Below are 21778 nucleotides of genomic sequence, written 5' to 3' on the forward strand. Positions count from 1 at the left end.
CCTCCAGCAATAGCACTTATAATAATAATGTTTATTTCCCATCAATACAAAAGGTGATGATGGAAATAAAAGCGACAATCCGCTTGACAGAGCTCCCACTCCTGTAACAACAGGCAGTAGCAGTGGGGCATACAGTACAGAAACAGTTGGATGCACATATGTAGTAATGTTAGTTCTGTAGTTGAACCAACAAAAAGAAAAGGATTAAAGAAAACACAGAACAGACGCATTTGTTGATGATGGCTAAAAAGTGTAAAAAGAAAGAAAAAAATATATGCATATGTACATATATGCATATATAAACACCCTTATATATTCACAAATGTACACATATACATATACACTAGAACCTCATTGATACGTTCCCGTTATGATTGTTTTCCCGGCATCAACGCTCACAATCGAGAATGTAGAAATGGCCCAGTAGAGTTACGCCCACTTTTTACAAGCTCAAACATCCCCAGAAAACACGATTTTCCGGCACCAACGTTCGACCCGTCGCCAAACTGCGATCGTATGATACGTTTTCCGGCCATTAGATCCCATGTAAACAAAAAAATGTGCAAGGCACGCACGATCGAGACCAGTATGTAGCTGCCCACCGCGGCAGTGTTAAAACAATACTCGCCCAGCCGTCTCACATGAAAATGCCGGCACGGACTCAGTTTCTTATTTTGGTACCATCCGGGGTCTTCTCCGAAATATTTTCCAGGGTCGTTGCATGTGGCATTCACAGTTATCACCACCAATCCTATTGTGATAACCACCTTCGCCTATCTGTTTCACAGCACATGGCGCATACTGCCATTGGCAGTGTACAGCACGCTTGTAGTAGGACGCATTGCCATTCTCTGCTGTATGTGGCGCGATGTGGGCATCACATTTTGCTTCGGCGTCATTCGGTGGCACCCAACAGCTCGATTTCGTTTCGATTTCCTGCCACTCTCTTAAAATACCACGCAATAGGAAAATAACTGAATGCGCCTCAGGCCACCGGAGCACCACTAGCTCGACGCGCCTCGGCGTCTTGTGCCGCAATGATCCACGTGAGGCTTCGCATTACTAAGATGTCAACAATAGCCGAGTATGTCAAATTCTTGTTACTTCAGATCGTACGTTTTCCCGGTTAGTACATTATTATTTTTAGCCGTTTTTTTTTTAGAACCTATGAACGAGGTTCTAGTTACTATATATACACATACAGCTATAGTAGTGAAGAACATACCTTAATTCAAAAAGAAAAAATATATTGGCTGCAATAAGAGAAAGTGGGTGAGTGGGAGTGGTCATTGTTACCCATCTCCTCTCACGAGAAATTTGCATGTTCGAATTATTGACCTCTGGAAAACTAACTTGTGCATTGAATAATTCATTTAATATGAAGGGTAACTGATAGTGCAGAATTTGCCAACCGTAGTTAGCTCGTGTAGTCAGTGAAGCCCAGTGGGTTTTGTGACGGTGTGGATACAGGAATTGGAATAAGCTTAACGATGCAGGGCTAGACAAGCTGTCCTGGCACTTTTTTAATTCCTCTTTGTACTTACGCAGTAACCTGTAGTGGTATAAGCTACATATACCAACAATATCAAACGGACCGAAAAGATCCCTTGTGCGTCCATAAGGTAATCCATAGATTATTCTAAGTAACCGCTTTTGTATGAAGAATATTTTCTGTAGGTTTGATTTTGTGGTTGTGGCCCACACAAGTGTACAGTAGCTTAATTAGAAAAAAAAAAGAGTTATGCAAGGTTCAATTTTACTTTTAGGGACAAAATGCTTCTGTGGCGCAGCAGAAGGCCTACTACTTGGGATGTTTTCAAGAGGATATGGTTGACCTGGTTGTACTACTGCATGTTTTCTGAAAAGTATACCCCAAGCAATTTAAAAGCTGGTACCATGTCAATAGCACTTCACTGATATAAAGGATTTGCAAAGACCATAACAGGTTTTTTTTAGATGAAAAATGATAGCTTTAGACTTCAACACATTGATGGAAAGCAAGCTTGCATCACACCACTTTTCCAGTTTTTCCAGTAAATTATTTTCTCAAGTTAATATGTCATTATATTTCTCACTGGAAATAAATATACTTATGTCGTATGCATATATTATAAATTGGGTGATTGTATCAATGGTTACGATGTCACTAACATAGATATTTAAAGGCAGTTATCTGAGGATATTTCCTTGAGGCACATCGCAGACAGCACGATGTAAAGAAACTTCTGATTAATTTGAATGTGCCGTGTCTGTGATGACAAGTAAGAGTTAATGAGGAGCAAGGTATGACCTGTTATCCTGTACAGTTTTAACTTTTAAAAGAAGATATCGCGATTTATTCAATCGAATGCTTTCGTGTAATCTACAAAAATCTTAAGACAACTTTCCTCTGTTCAAAGCACTTTACTACACATTCTTTTATGATGAAGCAGGCCAAGTTCAGTGGAGCAATTTTTTCTACCCATATTGTAAGCCTGTGATTATGTTGTGGGCTTGATAAAATTTCTCTACACATAGAAGAATTACTTTCTGAAGACCCTTAGAAACAGCAGGAGGAATACTAATAGGCCGATCATTTGAGAAGTCATCTATATCACCTTTTTTGTGCAGAAGGGTTACCCTAGCAATTTTCATGCCTGAAGGAAATTGCACAGATTGTAAACATAGATTATATCATTATGCTAGTTGATCAGATATGAGATCGATTAACATATTAACAGTTAACATATTAACTGACAGCTTTTAAAGCAATGAGAACTGATAAGTAGACAAGAAGCATTATTGAAGGTCACAAAATGGTTTATCTCTTTAAGAACATAGCCTAGCATGATTACACGAGATGTTCTTGTGTTAAGAAAAGTAAGGCAGCATCACAAGGGACCAAAATACATAGAGAGAAAGGAACACATTTCAGAAAACAATGCTGATGGTGCCCAATGGCTCACGGCCATGACAAACCTGAAAACAGAAGTGCCAGGAATGACAGAACACAAGTGCACTAAAGAATACAGTTCACCCAAGAAGCCACACCAATAACCAATTCTTTTATGCAGCACCAAATGAATAAAATGAGGATTAAACAGCCCCAAGCATGTTATATGCTCAAAATTAGTGTGGAACATCACAGCAAATATAAATTCACCAAACAAAAAACATCAGCTGCACTTACCTACAAAGCCAATATTGTAGCCACAATCACGTGAGATTTTGTCAAAGCTCGGCACGCTCCCCACGAACAGAGGCTGAGTCAAGTCCAGCCCCATCATTCGTCCCTGAGATGTTCCGGTAACTTCTGACTGATCGTCAACATTAAGTTTGGCTGCAATTGGCAATGAAGAAACAAATGATACACATTTGTAAGCTAACAAATATATGCAAAGAGCATTGCTCAACTTTAAACTGACAAAACTATCCAACAGTTTGACTTCAATTAACCTCTTTAAGTGATCTTGAGTACCTTAGCTCATCATGAGTGATTGGTATTGGCACTTCTTGGCTTAAGTTCACCTTGTCATGAACATGTTGCTATTCTCTGAATGATTCGTGACACACAGAGGACATCAAATTCTTTTCACAACATATGTGGCAGTATGCGTTCCCTCATCATTGCTTTAATCAATACTCATCAAGCAAAAAAACAATGTGATAAGCTGGACAAGAAAGGGCATTAATGCAGCACTGCATCTGTGTCTTTTTTTTGTCCCGTTTTTGTGCACTGTTTTTTTACATGATAATCACTCACCAACAAGCTCACCTTTGTTTTCTGATTTAATTAGTAATATTTTCCACACTAGACAGCACTTTGCATTCCTTGCATGCCATTATAATGCTACTTCAGCAAGGTATTTATGTAGTTAAAACAAACTTGGCATATTCCATTCTGCATAAAATTTGGGCACAATCATATTCACTGCATAATTGTATACAAATCAATGAAGTTACTGACTTATGTTTCACCGTTCCGGTGCTGGATGACAATGAACCAGAAGTTCTGTGGTTTGAGCGCCACTGTTGGTCTCATACTGTTTGCATAGCAGCTGTTAAGGAATGCTGCAATTTATGCTACCATAATTCAAAACAATTTGCTCCTTTTTTGTTTCAATGTTTCAAGAAAAGAAGAGAGTGATTCATTCTTGTAAATAAAAGCTTTCTAAATTTTAGTCAGTATTTCTGCATTTTAACCAGGTTATTGCAGCACTGCATGTCACAGACAGATGAACCATTATGGTACTGGTTCTCTGGGAAAAAGAGCCCTTTAATGTTCACATAAAACACAATGGATGCATGATGTGCATCTGCTACAAAAGCCACGTGATGAACATTCGTAAGCAGTAAAGTGAGCAACCTTAACAGCAAAATTCTTATGTAAATTTTCCATTTATAAATTCTTTGACATGCTTTTGTTTTTTCAGCAACAAATCTGCCTGGTTCTTAATTACATTAACTTCTCGCATTGCAGCCTTTTGTGGAGGTGGCTGTCAGCCTCAATTCAGGACAGGAGGTGGCTTTAGAAATAACTTCTCTAGGATAAAGACACATAAGCATCCCAGTGAGCAGTGGATCCCAAGTCCCACATCTCAAGTCATAGTGATGTAAGCATAAAAAATTAGCTACATGTGACACTCCATAACCTCATGCATGCCTGTCACTAAGAAAGGGCAGCACAGTATAAGCTATTTTAATGGACAAAATGAATGAAAACATTTTGTGTTCCAAACGCACAGGACATCACCATCCAAACAGGTTTTTTTAAAAATTCCAAATTAATTGTGGCATTGCCAAGAACATATTCAATTTAAACAATAACATATTGTCAGAGAAATTGTGACTGGTTAATTTGTCACACGGACTTTGAACATACTACATAAATGAAAGCTTGTTCCTGCTTGGCCCTCTTCCTACTTTGGTATGCATAGCCTGTGAGCATAATATGAGATAAAAGCTTCACTGGCACTGGATGGTTGAGGCACATCACAGGTGCACACGGCACTTGCACCATGGACACTGGAAGCTCACCGTCTTTCTTCTCTCTGCTAATCTGAACAGTGTGCCAGGTGTCCATCTGCACTGGCTGGTGGCTTCTCAGATATCCAACTCCTGAGCCTAGCTCAAAGCGGAACTCCACATAGCCATTGGTCAGACCTACAGATATGAAGTCTCCACTGCCATCCTCTTGTTGGCCATTATACAGAAGTAGTCCTGCATGGATGGGGGGAACAAGATCAACTAGCACTACAGCACATCATAAGAGCCAATCAAGTCCACTATGTGCAGCCTGAATAAATTTAAAACTTTATTTTAGGCTTTATAGAAATATTGCAGGACCCACTTGTCAGAAGTTCTTAGAGTAACAGTACCCACTGCCTTGCGGCATTGCGGAATCAGGGTGTAGACGAGCCGTATGTAAAGATACTGAAAGATATCTATAGCGGCTCCACAGCCACCATAGTCCTCCATAAAGAAAGCAACAAAATCCCAATAAAGAAAGGAGTCAGGCAGGGAGATACGATCTCTCCAATGCTATTCACATCATGTTTACAGGAGGTATTCAGAGACCTGGATTGGGAAGAATTGGGGATAAGAGTTAATGGAGAATACCTTAGTAACTTGCGATTCGCTGATGACATTGCCTTGCTTAGTAACTCAGGGGACCAACTGCAATGCATGCTCACTGACCTGGAGAGGCAAAGCCGAAGGGTGGGTCTAAAAATTAATCTGCAGAAAACTAAAGTAATGTTTAACAGTCTCCGAAGAGAACAGCAGTTTATGATAGGTAGTGAGGCACTGGAAGTGGTAAGGGAATACATCTACTTAGGACAAGTAGTGACTGCGGATCCGGATCATGAGACTGAAATAATCAGAAGAATAAGAATGGGCTGGGGTGCGTTTGGCAGGCATTCTCAGATCATGAACAGCAGATTGCCATTATCCCTCAAGAGAAAGGTTTATAACTGCTGTGTCTTGCCAGTACTCACGTACGGGGCAGAAACCTGGAGGCTTACGAAAAGGGTTCTACTTAAATTGAGGACGACGCAACGAGCTATGGAAAGAAGAATGATAGGTGTAACGTTAAGGGATAAGAAAAGGGCAGATTGGGTGAGGGAACAAACGCGAGTTAATGATATCTTAGTTGAAATCAAGAAAAAGAAATGGGCGTGGGCAGGACACGTAATGAGGAGGGAAGATAACCGATGGTCATTAAGAGTTACCGAATGGTTTCCAAGGGAAGGGAAGCATAGCAGAGGGCGGCAGAAAGTTAGGTGGGCAGATGAGATTATGAAGTTTGCAGGGACAACATGGCCACAATTAGTACATGACCGGGGTCGTTGGAGAAGTATGGGAGAGGCCTTTGCCCTGCAGTGGGCGTAACCAGGCTGATGATGGTGATGACCCACTGCCTGAGTGTGTATACATAAATTTTACTTGACAAGGAGGAGGTGAACGAGTATAGGTGGCGCTTGGAGTAGGTGGCGCTTGGAGCAGGTGGCCCTATTATTTGAGAGTTTTGAGCTGCCAAAAGGTCAGAGGCATCATGCAGGACAACCTATGTGACATCAAAGTCAGTAATGTCAAATGATCCCCAAGGCTTTTAGAAACCTTTTGGATAGCAAAACATTTTGCTTTCTTCATCCACAGAAGTTTATGGCTTCATGAGATGATCTGGATGCCTATCAGCATCACCTTGAAAGTTAGAGGCAAAGGGAGTGGGCAACTGCTCTAGCCTGTGTCTTTTGCACTGGCCTCTGTTGTATGCATTAACAGCTTTTTCTTTCTTTATATTCCCCACGCCTCTTTCTTTTATTTTCTCTCCTCGTCTTCACACATTTTCCCTCCTTTTTACATTTTTAGATATCTCTTATATTTGCTACTCACTATCCTTTTCTAACCTTTTTCTTGGGGTAGGCAGGCATTGTGCCCATTCTGATTCCAGTTACTAGCCAGCTCATTTCATTCTTATCTTTATGCTCACTTTATGTCTACAAACGTAATAACACATAGGCAAAGCCTCAAGTGTGTTTCGGAGAATGCCTGCACTTGAATCAATGAACTATGATAAAGCAAAAAAAGCATTGCTTCACAGGTTCAAGTTGACATGGAGAGATTCTGTGAAAATTTTCAAAGTTGCAAACCTAAAGACTCAGGACTGCTAAATTGATTAATTAAGGCTAAACTGACTAAACCAGTGTGCTGAGATGAAATATTGCATTACAAAAATATAGTTTTCATCTGGAATGCCTGATAGAAAAGAAAAATACTCAAGCAGATGTCTTCAGTAGAATATTTTGGACTTTGCGATTAGTATTTACATAATACTTTTGTCGCGGGAAACACAACGACTCTTTGTACTCTGCTGAGCAAGCAGCTGCATATATGCGTAATCAGCAACAGTGCAAGTGAGTGAGTGTTATATTGAGTTGAACTACCTTTGGGACACTACGTGAACATGGCATGCGGGTCATTGCATTGTGAGCCAAGTAGTGGTTTTTCATAATGGCTCTTAGGCATTGTACAGCCACTTAAACTGCAAGGTGGCTGGTCAGCTCTCTAGCAACAAAAGCAAGCTTTCTAAGTAGCCTTCCTTTGAACCAAGATTTCTAGACATGCATCAGTTCCGAAGCTATTTTTTATGCATGACAATAAAATTCTTGACGTAATGGGTGATGCAAAAACAGATAAGAATACTCCAATGTTACACTTTTACAAATATTAACACTGTAACTATATACAGGCTAATGATGCTCAGCTCATAGCAATAATGTGTAAGCAGCACCACATGCCGAAGACAAAAAAGTTTGTACCGTGATCCTTTTCAGGTTTGAATGTTATCTGGACTTCAAAGCCCATATAGGCATTCACAATGGTTGGCAACTTCATATAAGAAAGGGGAGCCTGGGTGAACCGTGGAAGCAGACCTGTAAAATAAGAGGGCTGAAAATGGAGTGCTGCACAAGGTTAAATGATTCAACACTCACGGGGCTATGGGGCTGAAAGGTGAAAAATTATAAGATACAAGAAAGCTAAGGCTAGGGTACAATAAGCAATGAAATGAAGAATGATAGGCACAACGTTAGGAAATAAAATGATGGCACTACAGATCAAAGAAGGCATCAAATGTGGGTGCAAACATACGTTTCATTTTAGTTATTTGCACTGAGGGAAAGACTAAGAGCACACAAAGGAAATGCAGTGCAGGACAGGCACAAACTAGTAACTTACTTTATGATAAATAAGAACAATAACAACAACATGACATTTAATATTACACAGTGCACATGATACCTGCGCTGAGCCTGATCCATGTGAAACCATAATCATTTCAATAGTATGAGTATATTATCTCAACTTTTTTGTTTGTTGAGGCAACTGACACTGTGCTCATGCCCTCATATTTTCTTCTTGCGATATGGAAGGCTTGTTGTACTTTTCTAAAGAACTGGCCCTTGTTAAAGCGATAGCTTTCTTTGGCTCTTCCCCCCACTTCGCAGTTAGTCAGTTTCTGGCTGTTTGCTGTCAACTTGGGACATTGGCCGACACTATGTGCTACTAGGTGCCAAATGACAGTACCAGCGAACAGGCCAACATAACCCTTGCATGGTGACCAAGTACACCCACCTCCGATTCAAATGAAACTAAATTCTGGGGTTTTACATGCCAAAACCCCAAACTGATTATGAGGTACGCTGTAGTGGGGGACTTCGGAACGATATTGACCACCTGGGCTTCTTTAACATGCACCCAATGCATGGTACACAGGCATCTTTGCATTTTGCCCCCATCGAAATGTGGCCGCCGTGGCAAGGATTTTATCCCGCAACCTAGTGCTAAGCAGCGCAATGCCCTAGCCACTAAACAACCATGGCAGGTATGCCCACCCCTACTCTGCATAACAAAAAAATTAACTTCCTACGTAAAACCTGAACATATATTGTCAGCTCAGAGGCATCTCTAAAAAACACTGATCTATTAATGGAATGCTGAATTATATACATAACGAATTTTTTTTTTTCATTTACTTTATTTCTTTTAATTTAGCCACTCAGAATGCAACATTTGTTGTGTGCCCATTGTTGGCCAATCCTCCAGATAGGGCATGTCCTACTATGATCCCCATATTAAATTCATCAAATTAAACTAAACTAGCATTTGTATAGCATCACATAGGCATCGCTAATACATAAAACTTCACATTTATTCAAATATGGTCATTGGATCTGCATGAAATATCATCAGGGCTGGATTGAAGAGGTATCAGAAAAAAATAAGGTGGAAGTGTGGACATTTACTGAAAACTATTGTGAAAACAATAAACATGTACATATGTATATACACTCAAACCTCGTAATAACGAAGTTGAAGGGGGAGCTGAAATTATTTCGTTATATCCATCGTTGCAATTTGCTGCAATATATGGCCCGATGGGGTGCAAAATTATAAACATGTATATAGGAAGACGGCCTTGCAGCCCGCGGAGCCACTAGCTACATGGCTACGCATGCGATGAATATGAACAAAACGACAAAAGAATATTCCGCATGTCACGTGACTTCTTAGCACTTGACGCAACAGAGTTTAGCTAGTTGCCTTCTGTTCTATTCCGATGGTATTTCGCATCCGCTTTCCACTTGGCTCGTCATGGTCGAGCAGCATGTGGCACGAGTAAAACTCTTGCTTGGGCTAGTTGGTTCATGCTTGAAGTAGTAAAGGCAAGGCGCAGAAGACCAGGACTCAGGAAGACCAGGACTGTCGTTCGTGTTGTTCTTCCCGAGTCCTGGTCTTCAGCGCCTTGCCTTTACTACTTCAAGCATGTGGCACACAACACAGTGCTCGTCTGTGTGGTCGAGGAGGTAAGCGAATTTCGCTGCACCAGCTTTGCTTCGCCAGCTTGTGGCCTCGGGGATCGCACCGATGCCAATGCGATCTCAGAGGCCACGCCCGGCTGCCAGCCAGTGACATGCCGCAGGGAGAGGTGGAGACGTGAATACATGGCCTGGACGTGACACCCGAGATTGCGCCGGAGTGGTCTCTGAGGCTTGACCAGCTGCCCACACAGCGCACCGTAGAGAAATAGAGAAGTGAATGCACCGATGTTTTGCACTGCCATGTGTAGCTGCGCAGCATGGCACATGACGCTCGAAAATGCACTGGGGAGATCTCGGAGACCACGCCCAGCTGCACCTGCCTGCGCGGCATGTCGTGCAGAAGTGAACGCTCTAATCTTTCGCACCGCCGCACGTAGATGTGCAGCCAGGCACATGCAAAAAAGAAAGGTCAGTGGAGAAGTGCGATAGTGAGCTTCTGCTTGTGTGCAGCTATGCGCGGCGGTGAGAAAGACCAGTGTTGCTCAATGACATATTCGATGTGGAGACGTGGGAGTTACGGACTGCCGTGGTGAACAAGTGCCGAATCCCGCGAAAAGCGATGTACTTCGCACACAACGGTCAGGTATCTTTCAGTTTTGGAGACAAATCTAGTTCCTTATATCCACTGGCCGGACAATTTCAGCTAGTTAAAACGAGAATCTAAATACATGGATCTCTATGAAGATTTCAAAGGGAATTTCATTTACTTTGTTATATCCATTATTTCTTTGTATCCCATTTCGTTGTAACGAGGTTCAAGTGTACGTAATGTGTGTGTGTGCATGTATGCATGTGTGTGTTTGTGCGTGTGTGCATTACTACATAACATGTTATGCTGAGTGACAATTACAAAGCTGTCACTTACAAACATAACGCAACAAGGTTCTAGTGAATTTTCTTTACTTTCATACCACTAGTGCACACTTTAAGGTACCCTGGGCCACACTTTTTAATTCCTTTTTCAATGCTACGTGTTTTCGTGCTTCGCCAGTGGTCAAAGCGACACTCCGCCCACGTTACTAATGGGATTAGTCAAACATAAACAATGGACGATAAAAGTAGCATTGAATCCAGCAATGGAAGGAATTCTCTACAAAGTTACAGCCCGTGAATGCACACACATCTTTTGCAATGAGTAAACAGGTTTCCGATTGGACAGAGGGTATGTTACCTAAATGAGCGACTACATGAGCACTGATACCTGAGAACATGAGCATGCGGAAGGCTTGTCTGTTCATTGTAAAAAACCGGCATGCACTCCTATCTTCAAGCAGGCAAAAGTCATACAGAGGAACTCATGCACTAATAATTCAGTGGACTCTGGATAAACAGAACTTGCTAAGTGGAAATGCCGAATAAATGGAATAAGGGTATGAACTTTGGTTGGCCACTCATAAGCACAATGCTAGCAAACTTGGGTTAAACAGAACCTATCTTTTTGTTAACTTCTTTTAAAGGTACTTACCTCCTTCCTCACTAGCTTATGGAAGAGAAAATGTCTAACAAACATGTCAAATGGTGATTTTATAAGTAATGAAAGTCTAATCCGTTGGGCAGTATTGGTAAGCTTACCGTATTTGCACGATTCTAACGCGAAATTTTAAAAATAAGAAGTGCGTTCAAATTTGCATGCGCATTACGATTGTAACTGGTTCTACTCAAGACAAAAGAGAAAAAAGAAGAAAAGCTCAATACAAGCTAGCTAGCCACACGGTCATCTGATGGGTCGTCTGAAGAAAGCGGTACTCTGAGACATTGCAAAGTGGCTCCATGGTGCATGGAATGCGCTCCGGCAGATGACGGTTGCGCAAGCCTCCATAAGTGTGGCATTTATAATACAATGAATGGAACTGAAGATTACTTTTTGTGGTCAGTATACAGTGAAAAGGAGATGTCATCAGACTCCGTTAGCCACTAGCCACTAAGATTCAGCTGTGTGTGTGTGTGTACATGCCTTTGTATGTTCCATAATATTGTTTCAACACGGTACGCGTTGACTCAGGTTTCATCACTTGATGTGCGCGGTAGAATCGGCACCAAGTTATTTTTCGGATATCTGGGCGATAATATAACTGGGCGTTATGATCAGTGGCATTGTAGAATCGTACAAATACGGTAATGCAAATTAAGGATGTCAAAGTTGCAGTGGTGTTTCCATAATGAGGACTTCACTAGACAAATGATAATCCCTGAAGAGCAAGATACTGTTACAGAGTGGGTATATAAGATCTTGCAGTCCGGCTGCCACTACTGCCTCATTCACACTGCCAGGAATGAGACTTCAGACGATGCATTGTTACCTGCTTTGAGGAGATGGGTAAAAATATTATAGGTTACTATTATGTTACTGTTTCTAACCAGATGGCAAAAAAGGCAGTTGAAATTCTGTAATGTTATTTCGAACATAAGAACTAAGAAGTATTTGGAATTCTTTCATGCATAGACACCAACCTTTTGCAAAAATGCTAGAATATTAGAAGCAGAATACAGTAAAGTCTCCTTTTTCACCACAGAAATATCAAAACACTCTGACACTTTTCAAATAAGATTCTTCTTTGTGACTTTTGAGTACTTCGATTAAATGATACTTTGGATAAACAGAACACATTTTTTGGTCCCTTCGAGTTCTGTTTAAAGGGAAGCTGAAAGCTTTTCCAGAAAATATTAGTGAAGAGCAGTACGCCGTGGTTTTCAACCCTATGAATTCGAATATCGCATTGAAATTGAGCGAAAGAAAGCGCAAACATATTTTATTTCGACGAAAAGTGCAGCAGCAGACATGCCCAGCTCGCGCGCCTCGTTTCCGCCTGTGATTGGTCAGGCGCCTCTTGACGTCAACAATGGTGTTCGTCCGGACTGACTGCTGCCGCTACACACGAAGCACAGTGCGAAGTAGTTTGGTGGTGTTTTGCTGAGACGGTCATGGAAATTTTCGAGAGCTTGCGTTTCTCTGAGGAGTTCGGCGTTAAGTCCAAACTCTACGAGAGCGATTTTGCGCGCGACGGTGACGGGTGACGGCTTCGAGCAACAAAACAGGCCGTCGCTTGAACAAATCGCTTGGTGTTGTCGCTCGATCGCTCGTTTCTAGAAATCTTGAACTCGTCGCTCGTCGCCCGGAAATGCTATGAGCGACTAGCCAATTGTGTGAAGCCGAAACTGGATGTACATAACTCAAATACTACTGTTTGTCGCACGGAACGAGCAAACTATTGAATTTTACATGTGCAAGAATAAGAACCTAGTGCAAGACCTTCAGAAATATTTTGTGCTCCTTCTTCAGTAAAATACATCAACTTAAATTGATAAAGCATGCGTCACACTAGTTTCGGTGCGTATATTGCTGCCCTCATACCGGGAAGTCGTCGTTCAAAGCCGTCGCTCGCGTGGAGTTCGGCTTGCAGACGATGAGTGAATGTGACAGCCATCGCCTCGCTTGTAGCGCTGTCGCTGTCGCGTGCGAGGTCACTTGTAAGGGGTTTATACTTGTACATACTACATGTACGAGCCGATTGCGAAGAGCCGGCCTCTCCAAGAATAAAAAAATGCTGGTGCAAGCACTGCTTTCCACACGAACGAAGGCGAAGTGTTAGCATCTCCTTGTGTTGGAAATGTTCTTTGGCGAGTATGTTTTTTGCTAAGCTGCATTCAGCGTTCCAGTGAGTACGTTTCCGGGCAAACAACTGTAGTGCTATGTTCCTGCATGCCTCCTCGTAGAACGTAAGCGGTGATGCAATCTTCAGCATTTGTGCGCTGCCCCAAAGCTGTCGGCAATCTACACAGACGGTTTAAATGCGGGAAAAGTTTACCGGCTGTTGTAGCACGTGTAGTATAGAACCTTCATCAGCGTGCCATCCGCACACTACTCGTAACCGGCGAATTCCGTCGGCTATGTGAGATGGTTTCTTATGTGTGCGAGAGAAGGGGGAGCGCAGCGTCTTGGCGTGAGCAGGCTTTCCAACACATGGAAACTTTATGCTTGCACTGCGTTATGGTAGCTGCAGGCAGGCTGTTTCACAACACACATGTGAATAGAAAATTCGCAGTGCTTGGCGATGAAACCTGCGCCAAGGGCGGGCGATAAACATGCACCTTCCGTTCAGTATGCTAACACGAAGGAGAACCCAAAGCACGCATTATTGATAAACTCCGGTAGTAATCGTCACGGAAGTGGTTAGAGCACAACACTGTTGTTCTTGAGCGCTTGAAGTTGTTTCGCTTCACAGCAGCCTCCCACTTAGCTGAAAGCTTCTTGTCTTGAAGGAACTAATGGAACATCGGAACATCGTCGCGGCCGCTGGTGTTCGTGCAAGCGTAGGCTGCACAGAACGCCGGCATGATCGGCCAACAAGTTCAATTGATGCTGCGCACGTCAACTACCACTCCTATATACACACAAATAAAGGAATGTAGGGTCGAGCAAAGCAGATTAGGACGGAAATAATTCGGTCAGGCATCAGGCATTAGGAAATAAGCCCGGTCAGGCATGGTCGCGGAGAGGGCGAAGGAGCAGAACACCAGTGTTGACGTCACTAAGCCGTGGTTTCCGGTCTCCGCTCGCATCGTCAGCGTCAGCAGCAGCGCGCGGCACTTGACGGTTGGCGGAGCTACAGCGCAATTTTAACCGACGATTGCATCGCTCCTAAGTGAAAAATCCCCCCCAAAAATTTTACCTTCATGGTTTATAAGGTTCCCGCATCCGTATATGAGCATCTTATTGAATTCGACAGACTCTTCAGCTTCCTTTTAAGTAAAGTCTACAGTATATGGAAAGCCTGCCATCTCACGAAGAGAGATATCTGCAGAAGCCCCCTGTGAAAAATGTACATGTGTGCGCGTGCACACACACACACGCATGCACACGCACGCACACACACACACAATTATTTATTTATTTAAACACCCTGAAAACAGCTTGAGGGGTTACTATCTGCCTACATACCAAATGTAAACCACAAAAATGACGTGCAATCGATTGTTCCTTTTTCTTACATTGCTGAATATACCAGGCATTGGCAGAATGCCATCATAAACTGTACGAAAGTATTTATTGCTACATCTAAATTTCAGAGTGCCTGTGTAAGTACAAAAAGCAGCACTGATGTTAGTGAATGATAAGCAGTGATATCAACCAGAAATAACTTTAAATGCTCTTTCGTAGCCTAATTTGTGCCAATAACATTTAATGCAAGAAGCAAGTAATCAGTAACTTCAACATATCTAGACACCTTCTGAACAAATGCAAGACAAGCAAATAAATTGTGGAGACACTTATTTCCATCTTTGTGCAAAGCTACAAAATTATTCTCTCAGCCTGCTCTGTACTTTCATAGGCTTTATTTTTGTCCATAGCATCCAGATCAGATTTACACTGTATAAAAAAGTTTCTGGAGCTTGTTCTTCTAAACGCTTCAAACCAATCCAAGCCATCTAAAACTGACAGGCAATTATTGTCATAACACGTAACATAGAAACTGGTTTTGTTCTTTGGTAGGAAAAGTTCTTATTTTTAAACTCCAGGTGAAAAGAACTTGTGCCCTCACCAGTGACAACAAGAATGGTTGGAACTTCCAGTGTGGTGCGTTCATTCTTAGCTGTGCAGATGTAGGTGCCTGCATCGCTGGCACGAACATCTGGCACCACCAAGGTGCTGTCACGAGGCAAAGCTTTGTGGGGAACATTGCCATTGTCACGTGTCCAGCTGTAGGCAACAGGAGGCTCCAAGTTGTGCCGGCAGTCCAAAACAACAGTGGATCCATAAGGAATAGTACGGGTCTCCACTTCATTGGGTGGCACAGTTGGAGTTTCTGCAAATTGGGCAAAGTGGCTACTCAAAAAATGGCTCAACATGCATGCGACAATTGTTAAAAATGCGCAATAGGGACACACCAATGGGTAACAGGGATGTATTTTGGCTAGTCAAGACAGGAAAATGACAGCAAAGTAAAAAACCGATAGATCATCTGCCCAACTAATACACAATTGTTATCCCTGCTGTCTTCAAGCAGCTGAAAGCCACACAATAAAGAGCCAAGTTTCCTTGTCAGAACATTGGCTCTTGGCAGACATTCTCCTTATTTGCTCACTGTTAAGAAGAGGCAGCATTATATCAGAGCCAACTATGATCTCCCAATCACACATACCTGAAATGCAGAGTTGCTCCAATTAGACAATCATTGAACCAATCCAAATGAAGTTTGTTGCGTTCAAGAGAGAAAGACATGCTCCATCGATTGTTGTAGCAACAATCTTTACTTAATGGCAAAATTTCTTTTAATTGCATAGGTTCAGAATTTTTCTTTCTTCAACTAAAGCTCAGAGTTCCTGACAATAGCTCAACACCAGAAAGAGATATCACAATTCTGTGAACTGTATCTGCTACATCATCTAAAGTAGGGAAAGACTATGACAAATTTGTTTACAGCTTACTTGACATTGTTACATTGTTAATGCAAGTTTTCAAAGAGTCTATTCTTAAATTACTGGTATAATTTAGTCATATCATAAGAAGCCAAGAAACCTAGAGCCAAGAAATTCAGAGTGATGTAGAATACCTCTGCCCTACACGTCCATCAAAATATTGCCCAAATAAAGAGCTAATTATGTAGAAGGCCTTTTACAAGGTACATCTAAAAAAAGAATTGCAACACTGACCAATCTAGCTGATAGCTCGTGCGCACATCCATTAGTTGTCTTCACTGAGTTGACTGCGTTCCAGCTTTTCTATACGGGTGCACACATACCGATTTTGTCTCTTTAGATGTCCCGATAAGTTCAGCGAACAGTTTAATGATACTGTCACGACTGTGAAGAAAGCAGCAAAACTGGGAAGGATGAAACTAGAATTTTATTTGGTGAACCTGTGCCCTCAAAAACAAGCTACACTTAAAGAATGGCGACAGCACCGAACACAGTCGGCGATCATCGAAAATCTGGTCTGCTGGTCAAGTGTGTCGGCTTTCATACATGAGTCATTGAAAGTCCTAGAGTAATTGCTGATGCCTGCATGTCTTCCAGAAAATTCTCCACAATTCGCACCGCACATGCAGTCAGATTACACAAGCTTCGGTGACAACAGACAATGGGCAGAAACATTGAAAACATTCGAGAAACTTTCGATACATGCGGGCAAGTCCCACGCTGAGGAACAACATCTGTTAGACGGTGAAAAGCAGTCACCCAAAAAAGATAAACAAGTACACATGTAAATATTGCTTTTTATTGCTCAGTTATTGAGTTGTATAAGATGTTTTACTTTTCTTTCAAAATGTACAATATTCTACAATTCTTGTAAAACAACTGATGCATTAAATAAAGATATGCACACAATAGAAAGATTTTAATTTTTTTTATTTAGGTGCAGCAAAGTACCTAGAAATTGGTTCAGTGAATACCAAACAAAATTTCTGCACTTATAGGTGGGAGCACCTATCTAAATACATGGGAATGACGAAATAACTTTTCTCGGCAACCACTGCACGAATTTTGATGCGGTTTGTTGCATGTAAAAGAAAAAGTTTAAATCTAGCAACTTCAAGAAGTGCATCATTATTTAGATATTCAAATTCTTAAGAAAAATTGTTGAAATCGTAAATTAACATATAAGTTTGTCCACTTTAGACACTCTAAAGATGCAGTTTATAGAACTGCAATATCTGTTTTTTGTGCAGTGTTCCGGATTTGTAAACGTCACGTTTCTATGTATTTTAAACTTGTCAATTTTTGAGAAATCTTATATTCCCGACCCTAAATTAAAATTAAGCTTTCTAGAGCTGCAAGAATTTAGCTTTCTTTTTCAAATGAAACACATTTGATTCAAGTCAGTCCAGCGATTGTCTCATGAAAGCATTTCTGCATTTTACATGTATCTGAATAGGAAAATCAGGGTTGGCCACGAGCTAAAGCTTCCTGTTAAGTCACCATCTTGTGACACACTTGTCTTGTTGGGAAAAAATGAAGTGTTGCTTTGAAATTGACTATTTTGCTTCAGTCAAATTTTTCACTTCACTACGGTGAGCTTAAAATTTTCTGTAATGGTTTTTGCACAAAGAGTCACTGTATAAATTGTCATGAGGCTGCAATATTATACACTTTGTGAAAAAATGCACATTTTGCACTATTAAGAGGGCTGCACCTATAGGAAGGAATAAACTGAAATAAAAAGTGCTTTTCTGTTCCCAAGTACACACATTGTCAACCAGTATATAAGAATGTAGATAAGAATGAACACAGATGACCATGCAAGAAAGGAAGTTTATTGATGTATCATGCATCAGAGGACTGCTCTTAGAACACAAGATCCTGGCAATAACCTAACAGCATCTGGTGATCATGGCCAGTTATTTGCTGTTTGTGACTTAGGCGAGGACTGCCTACATGCACATATGGTGAGAAAATATTTCTGCATTGTACTGTGCTGTTGCATTGCTTCCAAATATCACCCACGCCAACTAATCTCAGGCAACACCTAAGGATCACTGCATGGAAGATGATTATATCAGATATGTTTCAGATAGTTACAATAAGCATAGTGACCATTCATAAACTGGAAAACTACACCTTACTTGCTTGACTGTAGGCAAGAGGAAATTTTATACATTACTGAATGCCATCCTGAACTCCACATTGCATTGATTAAATTTAGCACTATTCCTTTAAATACAAACTGCACTGTTCACAGAATGAACAGCATTTCTTCCATACACCATGCATTACAATTTAGCTACAAAAGTTTCCTGACACATTTGTTATCATGATTTTCTTGGAGCTTATTTCACTGCAGCATCATGTGTCCTTTTGCCACTCCAGCTCCCAAATGCATGATTAAAAATTGGATGCACCATGAGCCTGATAATGATGCAGCATGCAGCACCAGTACTACTGATAATATTTAAACCATGTTTTCCCACCTACCCAGCCATAGTAAAGATTACTACTTTCATAACAAAGATGAGGCAACATTTTTTTTCAAGTGTACATGTACGTGAATGCTCGCACTGAACCCTGTGGCAAGTATGAATCAAACTTAGGGTTTCACGAGAATTATGCATAATGATGCATATATTTGGTTACAAGCTTATTCAGCAATACAGCACAGCATTTTAGTTTACATTAGAATAAGAGCATGCATTGTGGTATACATCAAGGATTAATTATAGTATTCACACTTCAAATGCTTGCAAGTTTACTAGCACAAAAAGATCATGATATCCTTTGTTTTTCTACCCAGTTCCTATTCAGGTTAGCAAGCTGTCACAGAAACACAAGAGTGACTAAATATTCGTGTGTCCCAAAAATAAAGCTGGAAAGCTACAGAGAGATTAGGTTTATGGTGGGATGGCAAGATCAGTTAACTATGTAATATTTGAAAATTTACTTCCCACTTTTTAATTGATTAGATTTATGATGTGGTGGCAAGGTCAGTTAACAACTATCTGAAATTTACCTTTCCTTAAACAGTTGCGCCATAGCTACCTGTTACAACAGATGAAGAGTTATCCAGAAGTTTTAATTTTGTAATTTACAAAAAAATCTATTGAGTAGACCTGTATTTCACACACGTGCTGTGTTTTTCTGCCCAAAATAGCAGGGCCTGTTCAATATCTAATATAACAGTATATATATATATATATATATATATAGCTATCTCAAATACTAATAGTCAAGCTAATAACAAGAATTTGTCATGTTAATACATAATTATTGATTGCGTCATCAATGACCCTGGTTCAGGGCACATGTCAGTATGTATAAATCACATGTGCAGTTACATATACTTCAATGAAAACAGTTCAAATACTCAACGTTTCTGAAAGAATGCCAAATAGGCTGTACCATGTCAGCATGCAGGTGGGAGAACAGACTGCCATTCTAGGAGGAAGGGTTTAGGTCGATCGGGAATACTGTGAAGGTGCGGACGAAAGGGTTTTCCATCATTGGGCCAGTGCATGATGGTTGATGCAGGAAGTGTGCAGAACAACAAAGAGGCCACGGGGACACTCCCAGGGTGCACGGACACACAGAATGCAGAACTGGTCATGTTACTTACGAGTTGCCGTGTGCCAAGTGATGGGCGAGTTGAATGAAGAACAAATTTTTGTTAGTGAACGTGCAGCACCCACATTGTACGAGTGTGCAAGGGAATGTTAGTACCACTTTGCAACGATCAAAGTGTGTGTGTGTTTTACTCGACTGAATCATTAAGACTACTTAATATAAAAGAAATTGATTGTACTTGGCTTGCAGTCTCCTTCAGCACTTTTATAAAGCTTGTTTATTTTAGTGTTAAGGCTTACACATGCTGCGCATTACTGCTGATGAAAGCTGTCCTAACAAATCTGTAATTTCAGAACAAAGGCAACCTTAAAGTGACACTGATGAGGAACAAGCTGTGTGAGTAAATTGCACTTGTGCAATGGAAAAGCAGCCTGCCTTACAGTGAGGGAAGGATTATTAGCCCAGGAAAAAACGCAACACCGCCATGATGTTACTGTGACAGTTCAGTAATGATAATGCTTTTAAGAAATACTTCACCAGTGCAAATTTTTTACTGTTGCTTTTTAGCGCCTTTTAAACCTCCTCAGTCTTAGCATTTCTGCACAGAGACAAAATTTGCTGCTTTGTTTCAAATAGTGGTGAGACTAGAACGAAGGATGTAAAAAAGTAATACTTTGCAAACAAGAGTTTGTAACATATCATGCTAGGCTGTTAAGCATATGCAAAAACAGTTTTTCAGGCACAGCAGTTCTTCCAGTACTACTGTGCTTGGAGCTGCTTTGTGTGAACCTGATCTTATTTTTATATAGATGATCTATTGCAATACCTTAATTTTTGTAAAATGGCTAAATGAACAGAATTATTAGTTAATCATAACAAATAATTAGGAAAGCATGGTAAGAACTGTGAACCAATGTTCATTCTATTTATTTTTCTGAAGGAGTCTGCAAATGAACATAAAACTTCAAAGTATTAAATTTCTTAAACATGAGGTCATAAGCTACGACTCCTATGATTAGAAATCCTAGACATAGATGTTTACTCGCGAGACGTATTGGTTCTAAGTAAGGCGTTTCCAATGACCCTGCTAAGCAAAAGCTATTTATGGGCCAATGCAAAGCACACAAACTAACTTAATATATTTATGTTCTTAAATCAAACATATCTGATATCCTCTACAACCATGCCACATAGGCATAACATATGACATCAACATTAAGTTGTGAATGCCCTCAACTTCTGTGCTGTTTACATAGTGCCATAGCGCTCAAGGGTAATGCATGTTGTTGTGTTAATTTCATTTCTAACAATCCCCTATTAAGTAGAAAATATTTTCTTCGAAGTCTTCAACTATATGAAGCACCTCTAAAAGCAGAGACTGCTCAAACTATCGTAAATAAAGGTCAGAGAAGGAAACTGAAGATACTGAGATGAAGTAATGCAGTTCTATTTTAGTGTCCTTATAGTTTCAAATTTAAGTAAATTCTGGAGCTTTTACGTGCCTAAATCACAATCTGATTATGAGGCCCACCATAGTGAAGGACGCCGGGTTAACAAGGATTACCTGGGGTTCTTTAATGTGCACCCAATGCACGGCACGCAAGCTTTTTTGCACTTTGCCCCCCGTTGATCCTCCATCCTCGTGCTTAGCAGCGCAACACCATTGCCACCACAGTGAGTGGGTCTCTATAGTTTGCTTGTTGCTGCAATATTATTGGAGGCACTTTAGCTTGAACATATGTGTATTTATTTTGTAATAGGTCTGACATTCTGTGCTATCACTGAATCTGCAAGTGTAGCAGCAGCCCTGAAAATTATTTTCTTAAACAACTTAATGACAGGTGTATGCCTCCATGTGCAATAGGGGTTAGTCAAGGAAACAAAAAGCTTTTCCGCATAGAGTGTTTTCAAACGACTGCATAAAC

At 40.8% G+C, this 21778-nt stretch overlaps 1 protein-coding gene across 27 annotated transcripts in view; it reads right to left on the bottom strand.

The window, feature by feature from the left end:
* Nucleotides 1–21778, bottom strand: part of trol (terribly reduced optic lobes) — a 623238-nt gene that overhangs the window by 77114 nt on the left and 524346 nt on the right. For all 27 annotated transcript variants that reach the window (XM_075684186.1, XM_075684204.1, XM_075684193.1 and 24 more), the window contains 4 exons: nt 15401–15664; nt 7800–7913; nt 5017–5199; nt 3170–3319 (listed from right to left, as the gene is read on the bottom strand). In XM_075684186.1, the coding sequence (XP_075540301.1) occupies nt 3170–3319; nt 5017–5199; nt 7800–7913; nt 15401–15664 (711 nt within the window). The remainder of the gene's footprint in view (nt 1–3169; nt 3320–5016; nt 5200–7799; nt 7914–15400; nt 15665–21778) is intronic.

This window comes from Dermacentor variabilis, chromosome 3, assembly GCF_050947875.1.
Source record: "Dermacentor variabilis isolate Ectoservices chromosome 3, ASM5094787v1, whole genome shotgun sequence".
NCBI lineage: Eukaryota > Metazoa > Arthropoda > Arachnida > Ixodida > Ixodidae > Dermacentor > Dermacentor variabilis.